This window comes from Azolla caroliniana, unplaced genomic scaffold (genome assembly GCF_043228905.1).
Source record: "Azolla caroliniana isolate FFs.n. ecotype wild unplaced genomic scaffold, voAzoCaro1.0.p SCAF_420, whole genome shotgun sequence".
NCBI lineage: Eukaryota > Viridiplantae > Streptophyta > Polypodiopsida > Salviniales > Salviniaceae > Azolla > Azolla caroliniana.
The window spans coordinates 2,704-26,762 of record NW_028230855.1 but is presented as its reverse complement, the minus strand read 5'-3'; the positions used below and the strand labels follow the sequence as shown (position 1 = coordinate 26,762).

The window sequence follows — 24,059 nt, the reverse complement described above, 5'->3', positions numbered from 1 at the left end:
CCAAGAGTTTGTTAAGTGTTTTCACATCTACATGTCTTTTATTTGTATGCAAGTGCAAGTAGTTAACTATATGTCATTGGAATGCTTATGGAAATGTAGAAAATAAGTTTTAATCTTATTTCAAACAAACCTTTCTCCATGAAAAAATGATATTCCAAACAACTTGCCTATTCACGATCCTACATTTTTATCAATTTTGGTAGTAGGGTCTTATCTTTTAGTGTTCAATATTTGCATCTCTCTCTCTCTCTTTTATTTACATAGCATTCTTTAATTATAATTGGGCATGAGAGTTGAAATACTCCAAGCTTAAATGGAAAAAGGTGTATTTGAACCCATTTTTTCAATGTAAATACAAATATGTCAAATTTATAGGGAAAAGGAAATAGAAGTATCATTAAGGTGCAACAAGGTGTTTTTTGGGGCATAGATACCAACATATCACATGATACCACTTCGCCAACTCTTGGAGTCAGTTAACACAATGTCAAAAGTCACAAACACGAAGAGACACCTCTTCACGAAAGGATACATTTGTGATTAGAACAAATATGGCTTAACGCCAAGTTTTGTATAGACACTCATCACAAGTGTTACAATCATTATTTCGCCTAATACAATTCCATCATTTCATCATTCAAAACAAAGAAGTGTAATAATAGAAGAACACGAGTTAAGAGCATACATGTTCTCCAAAATTTCAATGGTCCTTGATCCTAGTTTCAAGTATTCCTAAAAGCAATGCATTTTGTGGTTCGTATGCTAGCTAACTAACATCGAATGGATGCAACTCAAGTTAAGTTGGTTGGAACCTTATTGACAAGAAAAACACTAGCATAGTTGGTATCGTTACTAGAAAAGAATTCATGTTTAATTAAAGACTTTGATGTTTATATCAAGAATTTTCAATCAGGTTTTGGAGATACGAACTATGTGAGAATGATGACCAACAAGATTTGAAGGTTATGACAAGGAGATCCTATCTCAAAGATAAATGGCATGTTTTTGCCTTTTGGATTGTGATATTCCTTTAGATAAAAAGACATTAATGGAACTCATTGAAAGGGAATATAACACCCGATCTTCGACAATGTGACTTTTGCCATGAAGCGCAGGAGACTACCAAGCATTCACATGTTTTTCTTAATACTAATGAGGAAAATCTTTGAAAGAAAAAAAAAAGACATTAATGGACTTATTTTGGCGTTGCCTTATGGAATATTATAAAAGATATTTTACTTGGGTGAAAGCATGGGAATGGAAACACTATTATAGTTTTGGCATGGCCTTATGGAATGATGTAAAGGATATATTTTACTTGGGTGAAGGCATGGGAATCAAAACATTATTATAGCGAACATGTAGCTAAGAAGGCAAAATAGCTAACTAGATATATTGTTTTAGTTGTTTCTTTACTGTGTGGGTTTTAAAGGTACATATCATTTGGTATGTGGGGTAAAATATTGGAATGTCCACATTTTCAAATTTGGGCACACAGAGTTACATAGGGTATTGTACATTCATGTTTGGACCTTTAATGTCAATACACTCCCTCATCATCCCTAGTATGGCATCAAACTTCAAACACATTGAGCATTGCCCATGCAAATACAAAAAGTTCTAGGGCACACAGAGTTACATAGGGTATCGTACATTCATGTTTGGACCTTTAATGTCAATACACTCCCTCATCATCCCTAGTATGGCATCAAACTTCAAACACATTGAGCATTGCCCATGCAAATACAAAAAGTTCTAGGGCACACAGAGTTACATAGGGTATTGTACATTCATGTTTGGACCTTTAATGTCAATACACTCTCTCATCATCCCTAGTATGGCATCAAACTTCAAACACATTGAGCATTGCCCATGCAAATACAAAAAGTTCTAGCATCAACTAGAAAATACAAAAATCAAGGTGTTTCCATACAACCAGTTTACATTAGGGCCTCAATTACCTCTTCATCTAAGTAGTTATAAATATATCTATGGTTTTATTTATTTATCTTTTAAACAAACTCCTGATAAATTTTGTTTTCTTGCTGATTAGGGCAATGTCATTAGAGTCACACACCAAGATATCATGCAAATCACAATCTAACATGTAAGATTTTTGAATCATTTACGGATAGTCAAATATTCATACATTTAAGGCACACGCATAATCATGGTTTTGGTTAGCATGAGATGCTAACAAATATGCAATGATGGTTAACAAACATATGTTTCCTTTTAGGTTTAGACTCAGATATGCAAATACATATATTGTATGTCCATAAGGTTAGAAACACATTCTAACATAGTTAGGTTTCAAATCACATACTGCATATATGCATTGATGGTCAAAATCATATTCTGGTTGATATATAGTTAGCGTTAGAATCACATATATCATATCTACGTTGATTGTCAAAATCAAATTCTGACTGATATGTAGTTAGGGTTGGAACAATGGTAATGGTTACAATCAGATTATGATAGATATGTAGTTCTTAATATTTTAAATATTCTCCCATCTCCCTCCCTCTATATAATTGGGCAGTTTTATTTATATAGAATAAATTGGAATGACAATCATTTGTACAAAAGTTGAAAAAGTTTGAATCATTACCATGAGAATCCACACATTGCAATCAGGATGATATCTTAGTATGATTCTATTTTGCATGATCATTATACTTTAATAAAAAAACTCATTAAAGTCTATTTATTTATTCACAAAGGAATTTCTTTCAACAAAAATTCGTAACAAGATAGTGGTCAAATAAAAAATCTAATCGCTTGCATTTGCAATGCCCACCATATTAAGCATGTTTCGATCTTCTTTAAAGCGTTGAAGTATCGTTCCTCCATGGGTGCTAGTTTTCTTACAATCACTATCGCTTTCTGAGACTATTCCCCAACATTCTATAACATCAATACTGAACTCTGACTTTTTCGAAAGAAGTGGGTTATTGAATGTCACAGATGGGTATGTGTACCCTTTATCGAAGGTCGCTGGAATGAATATACCAAAGTGGTTTTTTTGTCCTCCAAAACCAAGGCCATTTGGTATGCTTTGTGACGTATAATTGGATGCACACTATAGAAGAGATGAAACTACCATTACTATAAAAACAATTAGACTATCTTATCTAGTGAAAAAATATACATTACAACCTCTAATGAAGAAAATGAGACTCAGCATTATGTTAGTTCAATGAAATAGAAATTTAGATAATTTAATGAAAAATTTGACTAATCATTTTCACTTACCCATTGTACATTATTATTACTACCGGAAGCTCGATAAATGGCTGTCCGGGGCTGAAGGCTAAACAAAAAGGACTTGAGATCTCCAAAGAAATCAGGATGGCGATCCCACGAGTTACTTGCAAAGCCACCAAATATACATCCCTCCTCATCCTTTATTAGGAGAATGCTTGATCCTACAAAGCTGTTTCCACACTTAAAGACCAACAATAAGCATATGCATGCATATTTCCATAATCACAAACACACATAAGATCCCACAAGTTTCTCACACACCCATTGCATGGCCACTTACATACATACATATATCTCGTATTCCCATTACAGGGACGAGTATAGACACTAAAAAGATTATATATATATATATATATATCAGAGAGAGAGAGAGATAAGTTTGGCTTATGTGATTATTGCGTAACATACGATAATTGAGTGAGAAATGTGTTGAAACTCAATCCATGGAGAGAACTGTGGTAAAGAAGGATCCACTCTTCTGTGTCCTGTTGTTGAAGAGCCCCTGAGATGTGCCATGCAAACTCTTTCCTCAAAACTAGCTTTATATTTTCCGGAACCTTTGATAGTTTAGGAACTAGACGACCCAGCACATTCTGCTCTGCAAATTAGTCATAAAAGACGTAGAGCTGTTAAAAACAACACAAAAAAAGAAGCCATCCCTAAAGAAAAGAAAAGAGAACACATCACCTTTGCTAGAGTGAATAAAAAGTTCACCTTCCCGAGAAAAAAATATTCTTTTATTACACGAAAGAAGGCATTCTCTTCTTAAAGTAAAAGAGAAAAGAAAATGTTTTCCAAATACAGAAAATTATGAAGAAAAACAGCTTACCAGGAGAGGGTTGAGCCATAAGGCTGGAGAGGAACTTTTTGATGGAGGGTACAAGTAAGCACCATGTGTGAAAATCTTCAGTGGACATGCACTCCTCATCCCCGTCATTTCTAATAGAAAAAGGTGCTGTGTTAACAAAAGCTTGTATAATATTGTCTGGCAAGCTTGCACCAGGAACAGCCTCACCGGGCCCCATCACTGTTTGTAGAATCGAAAGAACCACTGATTCAGCTTCAGTCCTGAAATTTATACATGATGTTTATCAGAGGGAGAGTTTTAACCAGATTTTGAAGGGCCTCATGCTTTAATGACACACTCGCTAAAATTCTCAAGCTGACTGAAGGACAATATCACCTCTGAATAAGAATAACACATCTTTTGTGCCTTAATCAGTTTTAGCACGCTGACATCACATGGATACAATAAATGCAGGTACAAGTGTCCGTCTTCATTTATTAGAACCAGCAACATTGGTTATACCAAAAATGTCACCATTATGATTGCAAGCTTGTGAGAGGTAATCCTAACATCTCCTTGGATAGCTAAAAAATTAGTTCACATTCCTCTTAGCTAAGTGAATAGAGAGCTATGGCATATGTGCCTTATATTTTATATGTGAAAGCGGTGTAGTATGCCCATTAAAAACAAGAACCTATTATTATTGAGGTTTTGTCATCTCTGTAAGGTAATAAATTGGTCCCTGGATGAAAAATGTTATCTCACAGCATAGCCATGGATCCTCCTCGGTGACATAATTGAACCCCAACCTTCCCTTAAAAATAATGAAGAGGATTGGCCATTTGTGATTTATAACCAAACTAACACAACAAATCCCGTAGACACAAAATTAAATTTCTCTTCTGAGGAACATAATCATTGCATATCACACCATGTAAGCATGAAGACACAGCCATAAACAATTTCGGAGGTCCTAGAGAACTCAAAAAAATGTTGTAATGGTACGAACACCTATAATTCCAATCTTCTTCCCTCAGGGCCTTCATAAAAGCCCTATTTTGTCTTGTCAATCATCGTTGAGAGTAAGCACTTCCGAAAACTAACTAGTGTTTGACTTTAGAACAATGCAGTGAGATCATCACACTATCATATTCGAAATATCTAGTGAGGATTAGAAATATGGAGAATTGATTAGATAGACATATACAGTTGCACTCATAGAGATGTATAAATACAAATTTTCCCTTACATATGAGAGCAGCTCACAGTGGTAATCTTCCCATGCACTTACACCTTAGAGTTGAGAGTACTCACTTCCGAAAACTAACTAGTGTTTGACTTTAGAACAATGCAGTGAGATCATCACACTATCATATTCGAAATATCTAGTGAGGATTAGAAATATTGAGAATCGATTAGATAGACATATACAGTTGCACTCATAGAGATGTATAAATACAAATTTTCCCTTACGTATGAGAGCAGCTCACAGTGGTAATCTTCCCATGCGCTTACACCTTAGAGTTGAGAGTACGCACTTCCGAAAACTAACTAGTGTTTGACTTTAGAACAATGCAGTGAGATCATCACCCTATCATATTCGAAATATCTAGTGAGGATTAGAAATATTGAGAATCGATTAGATAGACATATACAATTGCACTCATAGAGATGTATAAATACAAATTTTCCCTTACGTATGAGAGCAGCTCACAGTGGTAATCTTCCCATGCGCTTACACCTTAGAGCTTATATGGGATCTGAATTGGTTGACTATAGAGTTAGTTGACACAGATAATGGTCACAACATCGGAGTGTAAGAGAAAGAAGGTGGACATTTATATTGTGTTTGGTCTTATTATCACATTAAATGTGAAAGTTAGTTGATCGTAGTCTGGACTCTGGATATTCCTTTTCAGTAAACCAAATTGTCATTTACTATGACCTAGACACAAGCTAGTGTTAGATAGTACTTATCTTAGAGTCAATGACACATTCTTCAAGACTAAGTACATCTTAACCTGCCAACAGAGAATATTCTTCTAGTCGACTTGACTTGCCAATTCCATTACACTACTTCCCTATTTTCAGAATACATTCTGCTCGACTCATCTACAGTTTCCTACATTGACATCTCATCAACCCATACGATCGTGTTGCACAATAGCTACTCAACTTGGGGTGCTATCACCAAATGTGCACTCTAAGAGTACACGTGGGGATGAGTTGACTACTTGGGGATGATAATTGGCTATATCGAAAAGTGAGAATGTTAACATTGGTGCACTCTTCAACAGGCATTATTGAATCATGAAAAGAAATTCAAGGGGAAGAAATCCCAATCAGATATGGATACAAGCAGCTAAAGATTGTCTCAAAAGTTACCTATTAGGCACTGCTTTTGTGGTTTTAATACAGCATCCCCAGTGGTTTTCAATGGCCACATTCAAAATGTATTTCTTTTATGTTAATACAGTTCCTCCTTGCATATACATCCATACCTCCACAACTCTGACCTTTTTATTTTATTTTGTTTGATCTTGAGTAGAAACATTCCAACTATTTTCTTGATGTTAATGAAGCCACTTTGATGTAACAAATAAAATACAAATTAGATGAAGTTGCAAGAATATATTTCTAAATGGTTAAATTGCTAAACAATACTTATAAGAAAAGAATTTTCTACACACCTTTGCACTAAGCCATCACCTAGTAAATCCACAAATTGATATATAAAGTTTTCCACTTCATCTGGAGAACCCTTCTCATAGATTGCCTGAATGTTCAAGACCATTTTAATGGTTTTAATTACATGCTTCCTAAAGAAGAATATTTATAAGATCTACCACTAACCTTTGCAGTAACTAGGTCTTCATAATAAAGTTTTCCATCTTTTCTGGAACCAGATACCAAGTCAAAAAGCCTAGATCCAAGTGATCCATGTATTCCATAATAAGCCTATGTACAAACACATCAAAAAATGAGAGAGCCCTAACTGAAATTGCAAACATATGAACAGTCAACAAACAAGGCATTGAGTTTAAGCTTAAAAAAGCAAGTACAACATGTCAAAGAGAAATACAGACAAATTCCTTTTGAGGTAAAAAGCCTTTGCCAATCAAATATACATAAATAAATGGATAAACCTTGAAAAGCAATTTGCTACATGATTTATACTTCAGCAAATCTATTTATGATTAACAACTAATAACAAAAGATAATGAGAAAAATCATAGACCAGGTTTCGAATGTTGGCTTAAGGTTTCCAGTTTTAGAGTTTGCAATATATCAGCTTAACCATCCCGCCTTCTAAATGTGTATACCGTTGGATACATGGGGTTTTTACATTATGAAATAATTTCATTTCCACTTCCATCTCTCAAGTGTGAAGAATTGGTTGAAGTTGCACAAAACTTAAAACCCATTTTTTATGGAGTTTTGGTATGTCATAAAGGAGTTTACCAAGTGTGGTAAATGCAAATACAAAGAAGAAAATACATGCTAAAAAGTCCCATGTAGTTCAGAAACATTTTAAGTTAACAGTATTGCCATTTCCAAAGCAGTTTGAAACATGTTTCCTATGCTACCAATTTCCTTTTCTAAGTGCTTATAATTTATTCGGAGAGATTCACAAATTAACTTCTTCGTTGTGGCGTTTATTATTTGAATTTACTTAAGACTTCTCTCAAAATTGTCATCTTCGTATGCCCATGTTGATATTTTGCTATGATTTAAATTATATGCAATCAGATGAGGATTGATCTTTGTTCATCAAAATGGCGTTTCTGAATCATCATTCATGTTACCTTGTTTCCAGTGAATGATACACAAGGAAGTGAAGTGAGTACAGTCTTAATTTAGTTTTATTCTACTATTTCTTTTAAGAATTTGTTTTTACACGTAAGGAAATAATCAGAATTAGTAGTTATGGTCAATATAAATAGTACACATGAGACGCATAAGTCTGTAGGTGTTTTTGCTCACTAGACAACCTCTCTCATTCAATTATGGTACATGTAAATGTTTCCCTCTGTCTCATACGTCATGAACTCATTCTTCACCTCAAGATATTAATTAAAAACGATCATTCTATTCATATATCTGTCTATCAATTTATGAAACCATATATCTGTTCGTATATCTATTTATCCATCAGTGTCTCCATCAATCCTTCAATCAATCAATCATTTATCTATTTATATATTAATCTATCCAAGCCTCCATCTGTCTATCTCTTCACACTCCATCCATATCTCTAGCAATGAGTATCTACATACACACAAATATAGATATATGCATATATTATGCATACAATTTGGATACGTATCAATGGAATTCCTACACATTATGATATATATGAAACATATAAAAGAAACAACCTGAAAAACAGATGCACTGATAAACTCTCCATCACTTCTTGACTGAGACCCTAGAGACACGAACAGAGCCCTCAGGTCTTGGATCTCAGACTCAGAAAACCTCCTGGAAAACAAAAAACACATCATAAAATACACACAGAAGAAAGATATTACATATCTCTTTATATACACACATATAGAAGAATGAATATATGTATGTATGTGGGTATGTATGTATGTTTGTATGGATGTATGTATGTATGGATGGATGGATGGATGGATGCATGTATGTACATATACACATGCACATACCCATATACATACACATACAAATACACATACCCCATATATAACACTCATATGAATTCATATATGCATATACACATCTACATACTTATACATACATGTACACATACAGCTATAAACACACACACACACATAGATACGTGTACGTATATACACATTTATTGATTTATGTGTAAATATTTAGGTATACAGTTACGTATTAATATATATGTGTGTGATGTGTATACATATATATGACCTAGAAGCCTGCAAGAACTCGGGAGTTGAAGATCGACTATGCAGATTGTTCCCCATTGCTGACTGTTCTCAATCCTGATCATTTACTCCTTTGATTACTGATTAGTTGACAAGGCTAGGATCCAGTCGCTCTGTTCTTTCGACCGTCGTTATAATGTTAAGGAGGTTTTCGGATCCCGGTGCTCTGTTCTTTCTCTAGATCATCATCATTCTTCTTCAGAAGAAGAAGAAGATTAAAAGAAAAAATGGATATAGACTCCTAACAAAATATGTATTAATGCCCAAAGCCTTCGGGTCTTATATTTGATTCGCCCAACAAATGGCCCTACTGTTTGTTTATCTTCAATGTGATGGATGGGCTTTGGCCAATCCCAGAGACAACCTGGACATTTGCGATGTCCGGAGAATTATAACGAGACCACATCAAGAGCAAGGAGCAGATTTCCTCTCCCCTTCCGCTGCAGGGTTTTATTTTCAATCACTAATTCATATTTTGTCAAGAATCGTTGCCGTTCGTGGCTACTTATTTCCAATCTTTTTCAATCACTGGTTCTTATTTCAATGTTAGACCCGAATCCTTGTCTTCGACAACTATAAAAGCCTCCGAATTGGACGGCGTTTTTCTCGTAGGCCTACGTCAATGGAGAATTAATCTCAGCATTTGAATATAGTTGGCTTTTCTTTGAGGATTACAACATGACAGAACCGTGTAGCTCTTGTATGCGTGAGTCGATAGAGAATTAACCTTAGCATCTAAAATGAATCGTTGGCTTTTCTTTGAGGGTTACACTCATTAACTCGACAATATTTGTATCAATGCTTAGAACACACTCAATACCTTCATAATTTACATGAATTGAACTTTTAGTCACATAATAACACTTCAACAATTGGAGTTTTAATGATTTCCTCTCTTGATTACACATAGATTACTTGAATTTTAGTGATTTACTACAATCATGACACATCATCCTTCTCCAACCATGAGAACATTGATAATGGACTTCACATGTCCATTCTTGGGTGCTTATGGTTATCAATCAAGTGCATTCCCTACACCGCCACAATCATCAATCAACCACAGTTAGGGACATCTGTGGCCAACCTTATATAAGTTGATGTTTGTTTATGTTTCATGAGCTCAATAAACATGAAAATACACACATCTCATCCAAATTCACTTTGTTCATCCTTGCTTACCTCCAAAACATGAAAATATCAAGAACTATGCACAGAAAACATTATCTTGAAACTTTAGAAAAAAATTGATTCTTCAAAACTTTTAGCATAAAACTACAACATCGTCATATTTCATTCTTCAAGTAATCATTAACTTAAATTCCTAATTTTCAATGACTAACTTCACCAATGAATATCCCCTCTTTATTAATGTAAAGAATCGAGAGTGATTCTATGCAGCGGAATAGATTAGAGGGGTGTGTGTGTGTGTGAAGAGGAGAGGAGAGGAGCGAAACACAAGATATATAGATAGGAAAAATGAAATACTCAAGAATATGTATGTATTAGGAAGTGGAGAACAATATGAATATTACAAAGGAGATTAACCGACACATTACAAAGTAGGAGGAGGGTGATTTATATAAGGTCGCCCTCTCTCTACATTCTCTCATTAATACGCTCACTCTCTCTCTAGAACCTTGGGGAATGTGGAAACTCGTTAGTTATGGGGAATATAGAACTCATTAGTTAGTTGTCATAGAATATGATTCTATGACACATAGTTAATGTGTAGAAAGTAGTGGTGACCTTTGACCGTTGAGTGCTCATAGATTCTCAAAAGATGTGTTCACACACTAGAGTAGGTTGAGATTGATTCTCAACACGCCCCCTCAAGTTCAACTTTGGTCGACTTTCAGCTTTCGGCCTTCCTATGGTGTCCATCTCAATTGATGTCCTATTCAGCTGGTATCTGGTTCTCTCTTGTACTCCCCCTCAAGCTTGGCAAGTTAGGGAACGTCAGTCTAAGGTCTGACATGAATTGTTGAAGCTTGTCGACTCCTAGGTCTTTGGTGAAGATGTCGGTTGTCTGAAGATTCATGTTGATGTGTTGAAGGTCGACATCTCCAGCCTAAACGCGCTCTTGAATGAAGTGATAATGCAAGTTGATATGCTCTTCGTGCACGTGTGGAACACCGGGTTCCGAGCCTGATGAATACTGCTCATGTTGTCGCAGTAAAGGGGAATTGGATCCTTGATGGGAAGACCCATCTCCTTCAATATTCTCTTCAGCCAAATGGTTTCACATGCAGCCACAACTTCACCCCCGTATTCGGCCTCTGTGCTCAAAAGTGCGACGATTAGCTGCTTCTTGCTACTCCAAGAGATGACTCCACTTCCGAGAGAGAAGAAGAATCGTGAGGTCGATCATCAGTCGATTATGTTGCCTGCCCAATCGGCATCCATATATCCTTTGAGTCAAATTGGCGTGGATGACTTATAGAGAATTCCGTCGTCCATCGTTCCACTTACGTATCATAACACTCGCTTAGCACAATCTAAATGAATATCTCGTGGAGTTTGCATGAATTGGCTAAGGGGGGCGATCGGATAGCTAAGTTTGGGTCGAGTGATTGTGAGATAGATGAGGCTTCCAATCAGTTGTCGATACTAAGTTGGCTCACACTTTCCTATGCTGGAGTCGGCAACTAGCTTTAGGTTTCGATTGAGAGGGGTTGCCATAGACTTACACTCAGTCATCCCGAACTTATATAATAAGTTGAGGATGTAGTGTCGTTGGGAGATCATAATGCTGGCTGGATGGAGTTCCAATTACCTCGATGTCAAGGAAGTAATGGAGCTCTTTCATGTCCATCATCTTGAATTTTCCAAAGAGGAGGGTCTTGACCTTGTTGATGTCGACTAGATGCTCACCTCCAATGACTAGATCATCCACATATAGGATGATGAAAACTAGGCTTCTAGAATTGTTTCTTATGTAGAGAGAGTTGTCAGATTTTGACATTCTAAAGCCGATTCGATGAAGATATTGTGTTATCTTCAAATGCCAAGCACGTGGTGCTTGCTTAAGGCTGTAGAGTGGCTTCTTTAGTCAGCAGATTGCTTTTGGATGGTAGTTGGATTCGACGTTGGGTGGTTGTACACCTTCTCCTCTAATTCACCTTGAAGAAACGCGTTCTTGACGTCCATCTGATGGAGGTGCCACCCTTTTGCTGCTGCAAGCGCTTTCACGATCCACACAGTTGTCATCTTTGCCATTGGGGCAAAGGGTCTCTTCATAGTTGCCACCGTGTGTTTGTACGTAGCCTTTTGTTATGAGTCGGGCTTTATATCGATTGACAGAGCCATCGACATTATACTTCACCTTGAATATCCATCTGCAACCGATTGTCTTCTTGTGAGGTGAGTGAGGGACGAGATCCCATGTCTCGTTCTTACTAAGAGCTTGCATCTCTTTGTTCATCACTTCAACCCATTGCGGATCTTCAGCAGCTTCGGCAAAGTTCTTTAGTTCATTATCTGTTGCCACCTTCATCATAAAGGCATAGTGATATACCATATAGTTGTTGTAGTCAAATTGGTTAACCGAATTCTTTTCTTGAGTGGAGGGTCAGTGTTTTTCGTTTGTCATGGAAATGGCTTTCTTCACTCTAGGTGTCCTCATGATAGGCACATCAAAGGCACCAAACTCACTATCGAGTGAGTCAGTCGGTTCATTGTCGTCGGATTGATAATCTTGAAATTTTGGCATTTTTGCCTTTCCTTTGTCCGATTTCGGACTTGGCCGTGACATGCTTTGCTCGCTTGAAGGCTCTTGAGGTCCACTTAGCTTGATGTGATTGGACTCTCTTTGGATATTAACCTTAGTTATCATCGTCTTCCATGTAGTCAAGGTCGTTCGTAGATGGTTCGGGAGGAGTTGGCTCAATTTCGTACCATGACGTTGATTCGTCAAAGACTACATCCCGACTCACACGAACCTTTCAAGTAGAGGGGTTGAAGAATTTGTACCCCATTTGCTCCAATGAGTACCCTACGAGGATACACTTCTCCTACTTGGGATCTAGCTTTTCCCGCGTTTTGTCAGGATGTGCACATATGCAATTGAGCCGAATATCCTTACATGGGATAGATCCGACATCTTTCCATAGTACTTCTTGTGAGGGGTTACATCATGCACTCTGGATGTTGTGCACTAGTTCATGAGGTAGACGGCAATATTTGTTGCTTCGACCCAATGTGACTTGGGCATATGCTTCTCGCTCAGCATGGCCCTTGCTACTTCGAGGATGTGCCGATTCTTGCGTCCGGCCACTCCATTATGTTGCGGTGTGTGTCAGCACGTAAACTCTCGCCGAATTCCTTCTTTCCGGAGATAAGCTGAAAATTCATCAGAGAAGTACTCTTTTCCTCCGTTTGACCGAAGGCATCTAACGTGACAACCTATTTCCTTTTCGACTCCATTTTTTGAATTTTTGGAAGTGTGTAAACACTTCACTCTTTTGCATCATAGGAAAGATCCATGTGTTCCTGGAGAAGTGAACGATTCATGTGTGCTTGGAGAAGTCGTCAATAAAGGTGACATAGTATCGGCATCCTTCGAATGTTATCGTTTGTGCTGGTTCCCACATGTCTAAGTGGATCAAATCTAGGACGCCTTTGCTCACGTTTCGTTCTTTTGGAAATGGGTGCCGATGTTGTTTGCTGAATTGGCAAGCTTTACATACACCTTCAATCTCTTTCTCTTGGAAGGTCGGGCAACAACCTCTTCGATGGATTTTGGATTCTTATTGTTTATCCAATGATAGTCTAAATTTAGAATGCCATTGACAAAACAAACAGTTAACCAATTGTCCCCTTCAAGACCAAATTTTTGAATCAAGGTTCTAGGATGGTGAATATAATCCTGAATTAAGGAGAAAATTTGGTTAGAAAGGGTCGTGAGTGTCGCTTGTGCTTATCTCACTGCAAGATGGAGGTTGTATAAATTTATCATGGAAAACCGTGACATAATGTGTTCAAGTAGTTGGCAAATTTTCAATAGTGTGAAGCCCATGCCACCAAGAAATGGCCTTTTCCCCTAGTTCTCGACCAAAGTAGGCAATCTTTGTGGGATCTTCGTACTATACTTGGGATAGAGCTCAAAATGAGACTTGTATCGACCAAGCCACTTGCAAATTGCTTTTTCATTTCTCTCCTTTTGCTTCTCATAAATGGCTTTACAATAAAGGTAGTTCACATTGACGTTCATTTGGTCTATTAGTGTCTTGATACATGCTAATGGCATGGGCTTTAAGAATGCCATGAGATTGCCGAAGTTCGAAAATCTCATTCAAGGTGGAATTTAGGAAATTTTGTATTTGTAAATATATGACTTAATTGGCATTACCCTAAGAATAGTTCCTTAAATCCCTCTTGCTTGGGAGGATGTCATTAGGTGGTTGTTATGAGCCATTAATATGATGTTTGACAAAAAAAATAGGACAAAGTCAAAAATTGTAATAGCATAATGTCGTAATGTAAACATATCCTCAACAATCAATAATCAATATATCTAGACATATGAGATAAGAATCATGATTATGTAAAATGTGGTAACACAAAGGTGTTTCAAAAACAATGGAGGGTGACAAATTAATGTTTTTTTCTTAATCTGTGTATTGAGTTTCTCACAGATTCAACTCCTCAAGGCTCAGCCCCATTGGCCCACCAATATGGTTTCAACTCTTTATTTCCCACCAAGGACCCCAAAGTGCATTTAGACTGGAAGTCTACACATGTTTTATAGTCATATGTGTTAATAATGTTGTTTGGTTTTGGTCAGATTTGAACTTGTAAACTTGAGAACAAAGTTACTAAAACACTCGAGCTAACCAAATAGCTCACTCATAGTAAATATGGTTTGCTCACCTATATAGTTTCATCTCTTTGTTTCCCACCAGGGACCTCGAACTGCATTTTGAACTAAAGTCTAAACATGTTTTATAGTCATATGTGTTAATAATGTTGTTTTGTTTTGGCCAGAATTGAACTTGTAAACTTGAGAACAAAGTTATTACCAAATAGCTCACTTATTTGTGTAAAACATATATGAAGTTTGTCCCGTGTGGCCTGTCACATGGTTACTTCATAAAGAAGGCCTTTTAGTGATGGTCTTGTAGCGGTCATGTAATCAAGTAACAAGTGTGGGATATTAGATGTGAGTCTCATAAGGGCAACTTGTGTGAAGTGGGTCAAGCCCTTACCCCCTCAAATGGATGAGGAATAGATGTGTGACCACATCTAATGCATCTTGCACACAAATCATCATGGACATTCTTATTTAGTTTTTATATATGACACAATCGGGATGACCAACAATGATAACAAAAATGTTGTTAAAGACAGATGGTGACCATGCCTTCCCCATGAAAATGTGAAGACGGCCCCCATGATCCTACGCCCCAAATAGGACAATGACATACAAATATCATGTACTAATTCCTCAAATGATATTACATATATACAACATGTATACGATCACATGGCAATACATGTGATTACATTTGTATACATAAAAGAATCCTAAACGAAGACATAAACCAATGACAATGTAATTGAAATATGTTATTGAGGCCTTTGGCCGCCTCTATACACACGACACCCAAATTAGTTTATGCAATATGCAATTGCGGTATTGACCTCATAGCCATACGAAACACACATCGCACATCAATCATGTATCGTATGAATTTTGAATAATGTAAAACCATATATCATTTATGCAATGGACACATGAACCTCATACGCATACATAATGCATCTATGATATATATGTTTAAAATATGACCACGACAACATGATTTTTTATACTCTAACATAACGATTGAAACTTGTGTAATCATGAGAGAAGAAACAATTGAATAAAAACAAAAATTAGAGATTAACGGAAAGGAAATACTAAAGTTCTTTTGTTGACGACTTTCTAGATACACCTCATATTCATAGCTAGACCCAAGGTTCCTAGAAAAGTTCGCACTTGGGCCCTTAAGGGATGTCTCAATCCCTAGGATTTAAAGTAATCCTCCCTTCTTTACATTCTTGATCCTCATGTATAGAAAACCACAATACAAACTACCACGAAATAAGTTATGGTTATGCCCATAACACGATAGTCCAATGGCAATACATCGTGAAGAATCTTTTTGAACACGACTTACTTCAATTATATTTAGATCAATTCCTCATGGAATATTTGATGTTTTATTACAAACTACTATTAAAGCATTAAAGCATCAAAACATTGTAATTAAAGCATTTTTAATGCTTTTATTACAATGTTTTGATGTTTTCCCCATACAATTTTCTTTTTTAGCCATGTTGAACTTGTTTTTCTAATGAACTATAACTCTTATCATCAATATTATATACATTATCATGATTAATTACAAGTTATTCAAGCAATGTACATTATATTCTTTGATAATATTTCTCGCTTGTATTTTTCCAACTAATAATGTCCAATGAATGTATTTCTCATTTTGCTCTTAGAAAAGAGTTCAAACAACTTTGCTAAGAGAATAGGTTGTTTTGCTAACCGATCATCTACATGATTTTCAATGGATTTGTTAATGAACTAATATGGTTAGAAACTTTCTATGAGACTTTGCATTATTTGCCCAAAGACCCTCAAAAGCAACAAGTTTCAAGTAGTACTAATTATTGACTATAGTTTATCAAGAACTTCTTGGTTAACGCATGCCCTTGGCCTTTACTTCATTTGAGAAAAATAAACATGACCATATAATACACATAAAAAATACCAAGAATGAGGATCAAGAAAACAACCTCAACATGTGCGGAATCAATCAATCAAATTAACGTTTCCACATGCGTTGTTGTGACAATAGGTTAGTTTTTCTATGCAACTACCATTGAAGCTCCTCCCATTGATTTCCCCATGATTTGTAGAACATTTGTTTTCTCAAATTTTAGTAGCTTTTATGTAGTGATGAATCTATGCATGTTCGTCTCAACTATCTCCAAAATATGCAAAGGATTTTGAAATTCCGCATCAAGTAATCTATCACCTAATGACCAAGCCAAAACACATAGTTTCTAATTACAAAAGTAATATGTCCTTACACATCCTTGCCATTAATTCTAAGTTGGTTGGTTTTAAGTTTATGATGCAGTGTCATACAAAACAAATTGGCAAAGATATTAGAAGCCACATCAGAAAACATATATGAGTAAGATGTCATCTAGGAATTTTATGGGTTAGTTTTGTACATCAAAAGGATTAGCTTAATTATGCAATGGTCCATAGTTTCATTAATGGGTGCCTGATAGTTCATATTTGACTAACGAAGCATAACGTAGTAAGAAAATAAAGACATCAAGAATCCAACATAGTATAGTATAGTTACAACATCAAAACTCTTCATTTTTCAATGAACTCTTCAAATTGGTAAAATAAAGGCCTTAAAACATAAAAACTCCTCATAGTTTTACTTGAGATCATGCATAACACCAAAACTTCTCAACTAAAAACATACCTTTAGATCATCGACATTAACATTAGTACATAACAATTATTAACTCCTATTACTGCCGAATCTCACGTTGTGTTGGAATTGGTCATCCCAATAACTCTTTGGACTCTATGGAAACAACGGTGTAGATGAGTCTTCTCCAACCAAACAACGCATCCAGTGATGTTAATGCACGAGATATGGAGTGAAGTTGTAGCCACTCTAAAGAGCCAATATGATGGCCTCAAAGGCGGCTCCGATGGAATTGAAAGACAATGACTAGCCTTCATTCAACAATGGTCAGCCTCTCCCTTTCTTGAGTTAGTGGGCATCCACATAGGATGGAACTATCACGTCCCTACAAGGATTTATATATAACACTCTCATCTATAAAATTTTATAACTAACAGGATTTTTTTTGGAAAAAAAAACATGTTAGTGCGTCGAATTCAAACCAAATTTTTATGTTCTTGACATGATATACATCCATCCATATCATGCACATTCTAGAGCTACATGAAACCGAACTTAACCCCATTTCATATTCAATTTCAGAACAATATATAGTTGTAGTGAAGGGTATTCACTTTTTCTTGTTTTGAACTGGTTTTGTTCGCTTTGCACATTAGGACATATTGCCTCTCACATTTGAAAATACATTACAATATTTTAGTACAAAATGGTTAGTAACGCTTGCATGGTTCACATATTCCTGAGCCATTCAACTTTTTATGCATCTACGCATCACACAATATGCTTACACTTTTGATGTGTTAATGTTTGCGATGAAGTGAAGTTGATTTTTTTTTATGGTTCCGTCATGTTATTGCTTTTCGTGTGACATGAAACATTTCACCCTAAGTTATTAAACCACGATGCTTTATAATGCATAAGAAAAGAATATCCATTGGACCATTTCCTTTCAAAACAATATTCTATTCCGAAAGGAGCCTTTATCAAGTTATTTGTTCCGTTGCTAAATCCTCAAATAGATTTATGTGGAAAACATCAAGGGATTGTTACATATTACATGATTTGCCGTTGTTGTCTACTATCTAGATGAGAGCCAACTTCCATGAATAGGAAAATTTATCAAAAGAGTATTAGTTTTAGGTCAGAGGGCCCAATAAAGATTTTGAAAAGTATGTAGGAAGTGAGATATGGGATCTTGAAAATTCCATTTAAAAAGAGCTTTATTCTTATGAGAGAATATTGTAAACAAGCTGGAAACACATTGGATGATTGATGTTAAAGTGAATAAGATAATAATCCTCACGAGGACAAAATAAATACATTACATCCATTCGTCATGGGCTCTATGAAAATACAAGCAAAATATAGATGTATGGGAACAAATATACATGACTTCATCATCGATACATTGTAAAGGGTTGACATTTGGGCCACAAATATATAAGTAGCCATTGAAAATCCGTATATGATCCACATTAAAGTCTAAAAGATGCCTTCCCTGGCACAAATGTGGCATCTGCAACTGTAGCTATATGCTGGATAAAATTGCATTGCTCTATATGGATCTACAAGTTCACCAACCCAAAATCATCAATTCCTTATATTTGACACAAATGACCTTTCATTCACTTATGACCATTCAATTTCATTTATGATTCTATCAATTAGCAAAACAAAAAAAGGGAAAGAAGGTGGAATTGAATTTCTACATCTACTTACTTTTTTTATGCAATGATCTGTGGATGATGTCAATAACATTATTGCATATGTGAAGAATAAAACAGATCAAGGATTGGATGGTAATGCATAAGACAACTTCAATACGTGCGCTATTGATGATTCACCATATCTTCTATTGTGTGTGAGCTACCATGTTGAAAAATGAAAACCAAACAATGATACCCACAATGTGATGCATATACGATGGAGAACTCTTAGCTCTTGGGAATGTCTTTTTGTTCCTAGTAGGTAAGGGAAAACAGTAATAATTGGAGCTATAGGTTGAGTAAAAGTTGAAAAATAACCTCAACAACGCAGCATTTACAAAATGACTACTTATGTGGATAGGAGAACATGGGATTGACATATACACAGTAGAATAGGCCTTAATTTTATGTTACACATAGTGGATTGAAATGAATGTGCATGTGGACATGCTCACACCCGACGACAGAAATGTAACATACACAATATATGTGCTATGTGCCTTTGTGACAACAAAATTGCATCTTACGTTGTGATCCCATTTCTCTCATGTGTGTTGTCAATAGTTTCCGACATCACGATGAGCTTTGACAAGCCAATCTCAAGAAAAACTAGAATTCAAGGAGCTTTCGCATGCAAAACCTGAGGTACCTAGGATTTAGGGAGCTACTAAATAACAATACGGAAGGAGCTAGACTCTCTAGACTGTCCAGCTTCAACCCTTGACAAGTGTTCCCATGTCTTAGATTGGGCCTTCCCTAGTTCCTCGAAAAACAAAAATTGCCCATTTCTCTATTGTGTTGATTATCACGAGTTTTTTCCAAAGAAGCACATCTAGGGGGGGGGGGGGGGGGGTATCGATTGTTGGTCTACATGATTAACTCGTGCCAAAGGCGGAATCAATGTCATGGGCTTTTTGGCCATATCGGCTTGGGGATCTACCAAAAAACTTGTTGTGGACATAAATGTATGGTATGCAAGACACCGAGACCATGAGATTGGCGCGATCAAAACGAACAAGCGGACCATGAGGAGAGATGCCCTATGAGCTATAACTAAGCTAAACGAAGTATTATTATTATTATTATTATTATTATTATTGAATGTGTGTGGGAAGTACGGTAAATGTACATGCATACATATGTGGGAAATTATATATACATATGTACATAATGGGAGTATTTATTTTATAATGTAAATTGATGAATAATACATAATTGATTGGAGGAGGCGGACTTACGGTCGTCGAGAGGCGGCGGCGGAGGAGGCGGTGGAGGCGGAGGAGGAGCTGGATCTGGCGCCGCCGGTTTGGCTCCTTCCTCTGCCGCCGGTTTGGCTTCTGCTGCCGGCTTCGCAGCCTCTCCTTCTGCTGCCGGTTTCGCAGCCTCGCCTTCTGCAGCCGGTTTCGCGGCGTCTCCGGCGGCGGCCGGTTTCGCCGAGCCGGCTTCCTCCGCCGGCTTGGCGGCTCCTCCGTCCGCCGCAGGTTTGGCGGCGGTTTCAGGCGGTTTCTCGGCTTCTGCTGCTGCAGGGGGTGGGGGTGGGGGTTTGGGGGCCTCGACGTCGCCATCGATACAGCTCGCGCAGCGCTTCTCGATCCATCCTTCGAAGTCGTAGTCTGAGACGCCGCTCCAGTGGCGGCCGATGCAGGATCGCCCCACGATGGCCGCCACCACGCCAAGCACCATGATCACCGCCACTACCACCACCAATGGCCCCACTGTCCCGGTCCCGGTCCCGGTCCCGGCCGAAGAAGAAGACGAGGTGGCCTCGGCCATCACCGCCTCGTGTGTGAAACCGTCCCCCGGGACATCGGTGCCCCCCACTGCTCTCATGTTCATCATCATCATCATCATCATTATCATTATCATCGTGACATATCTCGTGGTCGCGGCCATCGACCTCGAGATCTTCTTCGTCTTCTTCTTCGCATGGAATGTCTTAGATTGTGTTGTGGTGCCTTGAATATCCATGGCAATGAATGAACTAATATGTGTTTGTGTTTGTGTGTGTGTGTGTGAGAGAGAGAGAGAGAGAGAGAGAGAGAGAGATAGAGAGATGATGATGATGATGCTTGGGTTATATTGTCCTCCTCCCTCTTGGGGTCTCTTCTTTTACTTAGAAAAAAATGATCTCCACACACTTGTATACCGAGGAGGCTCAAGAGCAAGGCAAACGAGGGAGCAAACTTACACCTAACGAAGATGGCACTTAACCATTATTCATCGAGGCCACATCATGCTTCTTGTTAGTGTCGCCCCCCTATATAAAAATACACTACCTTCTTCTTCTTTTTTCTTTTTACTCAAATGCAATGCGAGAAGAAGAAGATTAAGAATTGTGTTGCCATCTTTAAAGGTGTATTCATCAAGACCAAAAGAAATAGACATCTTATTAACTCATATGTTGGTGCGTGCCATTGAGTGTTATAAATACAATACTTTCAGAGAGATAGAGAAGAATATGACATCCGAGGCTTAGAATTAGAAATCGATTCATGTACACAAATCTCGTTGTTTCTAAGACATATTAATCATGATGTCATTTACAAGAAGGATTGCTACCTCCAACAACAATTGCCTCATCCAAACAAACAAGATAGACTCATGTACTACTATGCTTGTGTGTGAAGATCTCGACTTTGATGTCATTATGCTACTATGCAAAGATTGAGATTTTTTACCACTTCAAGATTGAAAGCATTGCCCATACATTGATAACAAAATATAGAACCAATACTAGAAGGATCAATATACTTACATCAACCTCCCATGTTGCACCATGTTGGTTCCATCTTCTGCTTTATCTTTGCGTTCTTTACCTTTTCTCTCTCTATATGTCTCTATGAACGCAATGGTTTATAAAATTATACCTTTTATATAAATATATCCACCATGTTTTTATAGTCTGCGTAGTTGAGTATATTTATACCCATATGCCTTTTCGTAGAGGTCTTTTTTCATATGTCATAATTGCATTAATCAATGAGCTTGTCTATTTCAAAACTATAATCCTCTTGTTTACTTGTCACATTGAGCCAAAGTTTGTATTCCTATCAACCTTGATTTTTACCACGAAACAAATCCCTCAAACTTGATTCCATATATGTCTATTTGTAGGTTAATGTTGTTGGGCTATACATAGAGTTTGTCAGACTACATGTACATTCACACACACACACCTTGCACATCTCCTTTATGGATGAAATTTCACAAAAATAAGGAGAGCACGCTATATCTCGTAGACTTCAATCACCGTAACGTGTGTTGAAGATAGCTTCATTGTCTCTCGTAGACATTTTCATGTGCTTTACAAGTCCTATCAAGAAATTCGACATTATTCCTTTCTTGCAATTATTAAAATCCTATATGAATGAAAAGAAGTAGAATTTGATAACCAACTAGGCCATATACCTTCTAAGCGCATAGAGAGGTACAATTTTACGTAAAGGAGGGAGCTCAAAAGAATTCGTGTGAGAGATGAGAAAATAATATTTCGATTAAATCAGTCACTAGAAAAAAGAATTGTCATTGTAGTGTTTTCCTTATTTTATGCCTTATGAGAGCAACATAGTGTCTAGGAAATACAAGGGAGGGGTATGGTAGTATATTCCTTATTATACAAATTATGGACGCAGAATTTAGGTCATGAGAAGTAAAATAACAATGCTAGTCAAAATTATGTCTTGTTTGAACATTTACAAGAACTTTCCCTGTTTGTATATTAATAGCAACATAATAAACCATATTTGTATTTGATCATCATTCTAAGATAGGATGCTCCTTTACCTCCCCCACCCCTTTCTCTTTACTTTTACAACTTTTATAGGCTTGCTTTGATAGGGTTGTCCTTGAGCTACTGTTCAATGACATATATTCTCTTTAAAGTGCATAGCATGGATCTACTTTTTGGTGGCATCTTCTTTTGAAAGATGTTTGGCATCCACAATTTTGGATAAATAATGTCAGTCTTTTTAAATTCTTTTCGATAAAATTTTAACAGTAAGTTCATTTTTGGGATCTCACAAGTAGTAATGAATAGAGAAATTATTATTGCTCATACAAGTTGAAATATGACTTATGGAGCCAAAGAAACACTTTGATACAATGCATGCGGTGTTGATAAGTGACGCCCTAAGTTCGACAATTTTACTAATGAATGGTAAAATTGAAAATGGGAAAGGTTTCATGCAATGTATATGGAGCTAATAAGTGATTAAAAGAATTTTACAAATCGATGGTGCAATTAAAAGTGCACATTTTGTTTGTTTGTTTGTGTGTGTGTGTGTGCATGTGTGTGTGCGTGCGTGCGTGTGTGAGAGAGATATAGAGACAGAGACAGAGGGCCTTTGATCATATTCGACGATCCTTTCCACACATTTTGACCAAGCAAAATCCTTGTACGAATTTCTCTCACAATCCATAATGTGCACTCTCGATTGAATATATTTCATTTGTTCGGTGGAATTGGACATAGTAGGCATAGATTTCTTTCATGCCCATATGTATCAATTTAGTGTAGATGTCTCTAACTGGAGTAAGCCTATCTTTCTTCAATTGGGTTTTTGCACATATGGAGAATATTGAAACGATGCCTCATTTCCAATTTATTTTCCAATTCTTGAGGTATTGGGGGCTATGGTTCAATCGGAATATGCGGAATGCCTTCACTTTTGATTTGCAAGTTGGGGTGAGAAAATATGTTATAAAGTTAAAAGGACTTCTTTTGTGGCAGTTGACAGTGCTAGAGAGTCACGAAATCTCAACAATGAAGAGAGAGAACTCTACAAGGTCACATATCATCATATTCGCCATTTGAATCGGTGTGTAGGGTGGCATTGATTTTGGAGTCATAATAGTATTTAGATCCCTCGAATGGTTCTATACTTTCTAGTAATTTAGTCATGGTGGTGATTTTTTCTTTCGTAATGAAAGC

At 36.8% G+C, this 24,059-nt stretch overlaps 2 protein-coding genes across 2 annotated transcripts; both read right to left on the bottom strand.

Moving 5' to 3' along the window:
• Positions 1-2,580: 2,580 nt before the first annotated feature.
• LOC147848281 (uncharacterized) lies at positions 2,581-9,095 on the bottom strand. The gene is made up of 8 exons (XM_087338529.1): positions 8,960-9,095; positions 8,437-8,539; positions 6,911-7,015; positions 6,748-6,833; positions 4,100-4,338; positions 3,679-3,868; positions 3,259-3,439; positions 2,581-3,085 (listed from the first exon to the last, which is right to left on the bottom strand). Exons 1-8 carry the CDS (start codon positions 9,013-9,015, stop codon positions 2,777-2,779), a joined length of 1,269 nt encoding a protein of 422 aa, XP_087194655.1. The 5' UTR covers positions 9,016-9,095; the 3' UTR covers positions 2,581-2,776.
• Positions 9,096-18,423: 9,328 nt separating this feature from the next.
• On the bottom strand, positions 18,424-21,974 carry LOC147848280 (uncharacterized). The gene is made up of 3 exons (XM_087338530.1): positions 21,885-21,974; positions 20,368-21,084; positions 18,424-18,988 (listed from the first exon to the last, which is right to left on the bottom strand). The coding sequence occupies exons 2-3, from the start codon at positions 21,020-21,022 to the stop codon at positions 18,906-18,908; spliced, it is 738 nt and encodes a 245-aa protein (XP_087194656.1). The 5' UTR covers positions 21,023-21,084; positions 21,885-21,974; the 3' UTR covers positions 18,424-18,905.
• Between the last annotated feature and the right edge of the window lie 2,085 nt (positions 21,975-24,059).

What these genes read in the sequence shown, in the direction of transcription:
- LOC147848280 (XM_087338530.1), bottom strand. Translation starts at nt 21,022, where the DNA reads ATGGCCGCGACCACGAGATATGTCACGATGATAATGATAATGATGATG. An exon ending in GCCGCCGCCTCTCGACGACC is followed by an intron (nt 18,989 to 20,367) that starts GTAAGTCCGCCT and finishes GTGAACTTGTAG; the next exon opens with ATCCATATAGAGCAATGCAA.
- LOC147848281 (XM_087338529.1), bottom strand. Translation starts at nt 9,015, where the DNA reads ATGGGGAACAATCTGCATAGTCGATCTTCAACTCCCGAGTTCTTGCAG. An exon ending in GAGTTCTTGCAGGCTTCTAG is followed by an intron (nt 8,540 to 8,959) that starts GTCATATATATG and finishes TTTGTTTTCCAG; the next exon opens with GAGGTTTTCTGAGTCTGAGA. An exon ending in ACATTTCTCACTCAATTATC is followed by an intron (nt 3,440 to 3,678) that starts GTATGTTACGCA and finishes GTGTGGAAACAG; the next exon opens with CTTTGTAGGATCAAGCATTC.